General features: G+C 36.7%; 1 protein-coding gene and 1 long non-coding RNA gene across 3 annotated transcripts; one reads left to right on the top strand and one right to left on the bottom strand.

Moving 5' to 3' along the window:
• On the bottom strand, positions 276-1325 carry LOC110268199. Its single transcript, XR_002356311.1, has 2 exons — positions 664-1325; positions 276-453 (listed from the first exon to the last, which is right to left on the bottom strand). It is a non-coding gene; the product is annotated as an uncharacterized LOC110268199 (long non-coding RNA).
• LOC110268206 lies at positions 2422-5831 on the top strand. Of its 2 annotated transcripts, XM_021114105.1 has the most exons (3): positions 2422-4018; positions 4363-4455; positions 5175-5831. In XM_021114105.1, the coding sequence occupies exon 1, from the start codon at positions 2825-2827 to the stop codon at positions 3803-3805; it is 981 nt and encodes a 326-aa protein (XP_020969764.1). In that variant the 5' UTR covers positions 2422-2824; the 3' UTR covers positions 3806-4018; positions 4363-4455; positions 5175-5831. The 2 variants fall into 2 exon arrangements, with proteins under 2 accessions (XP_020969764.1, XP_020969763.1); XM_021114104.1 differs by lacking the exon at positions 5175-5831 and having other exon boundaries at positions 4363-4672.

Genomic DNA, 6661 nt, shown 5'->3' with positions numbered 1-6661 from the left:
TATACCTTGTCATGCTTTAAACTTTCAGATAATTTGCTATCAAAAATTCACAGTATATTATCTCAATTCTAGTGAAGTCAAAAAGACAATGAAAAGAGAATGGTATAAATTAATTGGAATAACGAGGCTAAAGAAATTAAAGAAGATAGCTTAGGGTTTAAAGATTTAAGAGCACATAATCCAGTATTGTTAGGACAGCAATTTTAAAAAATTCGCAAACATTCTAACTCAATGTTAACTAGAATTCTCAAAAGAAAGTATTTCAAATATAGTAATGTAATGCAATCAGAAGTCGGAATATTATCATCCTGAGAATGGACAAGCGTGTTGGAGGGACGAAGAATTATGGAGAAAGGCCTTCTTTGGAGTGTCGGTGATGGCTACAACATCTAGATTTTTCAGGATCTTTGGCTCCCACCCCCTTATCCTTTTAGCATTAATTTGACAGAGAGCCTCCATGAGCAAAATCACCAAATCAATAGAGTAAAAGACCTATTGATATACCAAAGGCGATGGAATGAGGTTCTTATTGAACAAATGTCTCCAAGTTCTATAAGCAGCAGAATTTTGACAATTAAGCCAAGATAGGGTGTAGGTCAAATTCAATGGATATGGAATAAATCAAAGAACTATGGTGTAGCATCTCGCTATAGAATAGCGTACCAATTTTTTCATGAACCAGTTGAGATGAATCCAAATCTGACACGCCAAAGAGAACTTTGGGTGCATTTATGGAAGCTTCAGGTGCCTAGCAATATTGCAATTTTCCTATGGAAAGCACTCCATGGCCACCTCCCGGTGATGCAGCAACTACACCAAAGATTTCTAGCAACAGAACCCATTTGCTTGAGATGCCACGGAGACATAGAATCTGTATTACATTGCCTTGTTTCTTTCCCAGAATCGAAGGAAGTATGGAGTAATTCTTCCTCGTCCATGGTTAGCCAAATGCATCAACTCAATAATTTCCATGATTGGTGGTTAGAGCAGAAGACAAGATTTCGAGGACAACAACATGGAGATAAGCAAATCCTCTTGTTGGCAGTTCAATGTTGGAATATTTGGAGAGCTAAAAATGCTTGGATTTTTGATAAGGTGAAGAAGCCATGGATTGATATACTAGAGGCGTCAGAGAAGATGGTTCAAGAAGTTCAAAAGGTTCGAAGACTTTGAAGAAAGCCCACTTTCCCATTCTCATGTATTTTATTGTTAAAAAACTTGCCTTTATATTGGCTATTGTCATTTCGTCAGTTGGGAGAACCCCATTTCAATTTTGTGTGTCCTGACTTGCGAACAGATGTATTCTTTGATTTTTAAGGAATAAAATTTACTACCTACCTTTAATAAACAAAAGAGTTAATCGTTGACTTTTAATAAATAAATAGTTAAACATTTGTGCTTAAGAAAAATGATTGAGAGACACCATTACTAAGCCTAATTATCCTCTCAATAACATAATTTCAATACTTGTCAAATTTGTTGATATCTCATTAACTATTTTTCTCTCTTTATCATAATTTCTTTTTATTCTTAATTTACTCACACATTATTTGGTTTCATATTTCTTTCCATTTTCTTAAACTCTAGATTTAATTATTTTATTGATCTTTATAATTTTACAAAATTTTTGATTAGATTCTTATATTTTTTTTAATTAAGTCCCTGCATTAATTTTTTTTTTAATTAACCTTGAAAGAAGCTTGAAAGTTTTTTTCCGCAGACATTTAGAATCAGTTTCTTAGCCCCTATTTTTCCTTTGTTCTTTTTCCTTTTCTTTCTTCTTTAGACAATAACAAATTAAAAGAACAACTTTACACATTTTCATTCATCAGCACATTGCATACTAGTAATTTATTTGATAAAGAAAAAGAATAAAATTAAAGGAATTAGAATAATTAATTATAATGGGAGAGATGGATCCAGCTTTCATCCAAAAACCAGTATGCAAAAATTTGAAGTTGGAGTCAGAGAATCAAAAGATGATGGGTCATTATTTTGTATTTGTAAGATTAAAAGAATAATTTAATTTTGATACACTGATAGTATAAAATAGTTTATACAGCCGTATAATCACATTCGTCCTTTTGGATGACCATTCACGCTGTTAATAAAAATAGTAGTTACTTTTGATGATGTGGTGTTACGTAATTAAATACACATGTAAAATTGCTTTACATTGACAGTGCATCAAAATTAAATTCTTAAAAGAACGTGTAGAATTGTTTTTTATTCTTGTGTCTAAAGGAAAAAAAAATAAAGGAAAACAGAGACTTCTTTTGAATTCTTGCAAAAAGGATTTTAAAGCTCCATCCAAAACTAATAACGTAAGAGTTTAACTAATATGCATCCTAAGAATATATGATAAATTTGTTAAATTGCTATTAATAGAGAATTTTAAAATTTTTCTTTTAATATTGTTACTTGATATACTAGCTTAGCAATTAGTAGTTAATTGATTTACTAGTTGTAACAACAAATTAGTTAGACAAGTAGCCTATAATAGAAACAACAAATTAGTTTAGAAATTATAGTTAGCCCCTAATTATTCTAACTCAGTTGGTTAGATGACCAATATATATATCTAATTGTTGTAACAGTGAAAACGTGTGATTCATCATTGAGTACACTGAGAGAACAAGTACTCTCATTTTCTTCTCCCTGTTTCTAAGTTTGCTCTATTCTCACACTCCCCTTCCGCACCTTCAACATGGTGCGGTGAGCGTGGAACCCAAAGGGGTGAGAATAGAAGGAACAGCGATTGAGGAAAGAGAAGCTCAGGATTCAAATCAAAGCACACATTAAGTGCACGATCTGAAACCTAGTGATGGATCCAACTCAAAATTCAGAGCAATTCCGAATGAACCAAAGCAATTCCTTCCAAGGTCTCGATCCTCAAGGTATCGCGGCGTTCTTGAACCAGATCTCATCGATTCAGGCTCACCTGAACAGGAATGGCAGCAACCCTAGCCAAGATTCATCGAGCCACTTCTACCTTCATCCTTCTGAAAATACTGGTATTCCCCTCATCCCTACCATTCTTGATGGCAAGAATTACAGTAGTTGGAGCAATGCGATGTTGTTAGCCCTAAAATCGAAAAATAAGCTGAAATTTGTTGATGGAAGTTTAAAGAAACCTGATAAGAATGATCCATTGTTTGAACTGTGGGATAGATGTAATACATATGTCTTAGCCTGGATTAAAATCTCGCTGAACCCTGAAATCACCCGAAGCGTGATGTGGAACAAGGTTGCATATGAGCTATGGGAGGAGCTATACGGAACAAGACAAGGAGAAATGAGCGTGACACAATACTTCACAAAACTGAAGTCACTGTGGGAAGAATTTGATGATTTCAGGCCAATTCCACCCTGCAATTGTGAATCTGTGTGTACTTGTGGATTAGGAGAAATGCGAAAATATAGAATGGAAGATCATGTAACTAGATTCCTAAGAGGACTTAATGAACAGTTTGCGAATGTTAGAGCTCAGGTCATGCTGATGGAGCCACTGCCAGATTTAAAGGCTGTGTTTTCTATGATGACTAGACAAGAAAGGCAAAACCAGACCATGGATGATACCATAGACCCCAAGATCTTATTACACTCTACCAATTCCTTCAACACTGCTGAGACCTCACAAGGCAGAGGGAGAGGAAAAGGTAGAGGAGGTAGATTCCAAGGCTCTGGGAGAGGACAAACGGGAAGAGGTAGAATGCAGTGTTCATATTGTGGTAAAGGAGGCCACACAGTAGATGTATGTTACAAGAAACATGGCTTTCCCCCCATCTTAGACAGAGAAATCTGAACTCAAACGGAGGTTTGGGAGCAGTGAATTTCAGTGCTGAAATAAATGGCGATGGCATTGATGATTCTGGCTGTGTGGAAGAAAATGGAACTTCCAATGTTGACTTTACTCCAGAGCAGAAATCAGCCCTACTAGCTTTACTCAACAGGGGAGAGGCAAAGCAGATCCACAGTGCTAACCAAATCACAACCCTGGAACAAGTACCTCATCAAGGTAACTTGGTGCATATCATGCATTTTAAGTCAAGCGTGTTGGCTTTAAACATTTCTGCATCAAAACATGGTTCTTGGATAATAGATACAGGAGCTACTGTTCATGTATCCTATTGCCTAGAAGATTTTCAAACTCATTTCAAGATAGCTCCTATAATCATTCGGTTGCCTAATGGTGCACAAACCATTAGCAATATGGCTGGAACTATCAAATTTTCAAATAAACTGTACCTCACAAATGCATTATACGTCCCATCTTTCAATTTCAAATTGATATCAGTATCAAAAGCCACAAAACATTTGCATTGTAAAATGAGTTTTACTTATGACGATTGTGAGATACAGGATTTACTCTCGAAGAAGACGATTGGAGCAGCTAGAGTGTGTGGTGGCCTTTATACCTTGAACTGTGATGCTGCGCGATCAGAAATTGTACAGGTATCAAATAAAACTCATGTAGATATGCCCATACTGAATATTTCAAACACAAAGTTATGGCATTTTAGGTTAGGCCATGCACCATTCCATAGAATGAAAGAAATGAAGAAAATTTTCAAATTCATTCATTGTGATAGTGATGTACAGCCTTGTGACTCATGTCACCTAGCAAGGCAAAAGAGATTATCATTCAATAATAGCAGCACAGTTTCATTAACTTCCTTTGATTTAATTCATGTGGATGTTTGGGGCCCGCTGGCCATTCCCTCTACGGGAGGACATAGATATTTCTTAACCATAGTAGACGATAAAACAAGGTTCACTTGGGTATTTTTCATGAAAAACAAAACTGAAGTTGCTGATCTCATTAAATTCTTTGTAAATTTTGTTAAAACACAGTACGACAGCAAAATTAGATCTATAAGGTCCGATAATGGAACTGAATTTTTGATGCACTCTTTCTTCAATGAAACTGGTATATTACACCAAAGATCATGTGTTGAAACTCCTCAACAAAATGGTATTGTTGAACGGAAACATCAACACATTCTTGAAATAACTAGAGCAATTTTCTTCCACTCAAATGTACCTAAGTGTTTTTGGCAATATACAGTTTCATATTCAGTTCACATCATGAATAGACTACCATCAAATTTTCTTAACAATTTATCACCTTATCAAGCTTTGCATAACTCTTTACCTGACATATCTCATTTAAGGGTTTTTGGGTGTCTGGCATATGCCAGTACACTCCAAGCAAATCGAAAGAAACTGGATCCAAGATCCAGAAGGTGTGCCTTTTTGGGTTTCAAGGAGGGTACCAAGGGATATCTCTTAATTGATCTAAAGACTAGAGAGATCTTTACTTCAAGAGATGTGTCCTTCTATGAAGATCATTTTCCATACTTAAGCACACACCCTGACCAAAGCACACATACTGCATCTTCTATTCAGTTTAAAACTGACCCCTTTGCATATGACATCATTCTTCAACCTCACACAACACACACTAATCATCAAGCATCACCTGCATCCAACTCACACACTGAGACTCTCAATAATAATAATAATGCCCCACAAAATTTCAATTCAGCACATACACCACCAATTCAATCTCCACAACCTAGTCAAACAAATATGCCACAAAATCACACACTTGCACCTCAACATGCATCACCACTGCCCCTGTTAAGAAAATCAACAAGAATTCGCAGAGCACCATCACATTTGCAAGACTATCATTGTCTAAATGCTACCACTTCTCGGCTTCCACTCCGAAAATCTGAAAGGTACCCTTTATCGAATTATTTGTCATATGAAAAATTTTCTGCATCACATACTGCATATTCTCTAGCCATATCTTCTAACATTGAACCCAAGCACTCAGTGAAGCAATTACTCAATCTTGTTGGGTTGATGCTATTAAGAATGAACTCCAATCTCTTGAGCAAAGTCAAACTTGGAAGCTCACTTCACTTCCACCCGGCAAGAAGGCAATTGGCAACAAGTGGGTTTTCAAAGTGAAATACAACCCTGATGGCAGCATTGAACGCTACAAAGCACGATTAGTGGCGAAGGGATTCACCCAAGTCCCTGGGATTGATTATCGGGACACATTTAGCCCTGTGATGAAGTTGGGCAGCTTGAGAGTTGTCTTGGCTGTGGCTGCGGCAAAGGGATGGTTCCTCAAGCAAATTGATGTCAACACCGCATTCTTGCACGGCGATTTGGATGAGGAGGTGTACATGAAACCACCTCAAGGGTTGGACGTCAAAGCTGGCCAAGTGTACAAGCTTGAAAAGTCGCTTTATGGTCTAAAACAAGCAAGTCGACAGTGGAATACAAAGCTGAAATCTATTCTGGTTGAGTTGGGTTTTGTTTAGTCAAAGGCTGATTATAGTTTGTTTACTAAGCAAACTGAATCTGGATTCACCGCATTGTTGGTGTACGTTGACGATTTGATATTGGCTGGAAATAATTTGGGAGAAATTAATGCTGTCAAAACAGTCTTGGATGATAGGTTCAAAATCAAAGACATTGGAGATTTGAAATTCTTTATTGGGATGGAGGTTGCGCGATCGAAAGAGGGCATTCTTCTTAATCAAAGAAAGTATGCTATGGACATCTTGAAGGATGCTGGTTTTGAGAACTGCAAGCCTGCTTCTACCCCTATGGACTGCAGTACCAAACTCAGCAAAACTGAAGG

The sequence above is a fragment of the Arachis ipaensis genome, chromosome B10 (genome assembly GCF_000816755.2).
Source record: "Arachis ipaensis cultivar K30076 chromosome B10, Araip1.1, whole genome shotgun sequence".
NCBI lineage: Eukaryota > Viridiplantae > Streptophyta > Magnoliopsida > Fabales > Fabaceae > Arachis > Arachis ipaensis.
Note: the sequence above shows the minus strand (reverse complement) of the source record. Positions and strands in the feature narration are given on the sequence as shown.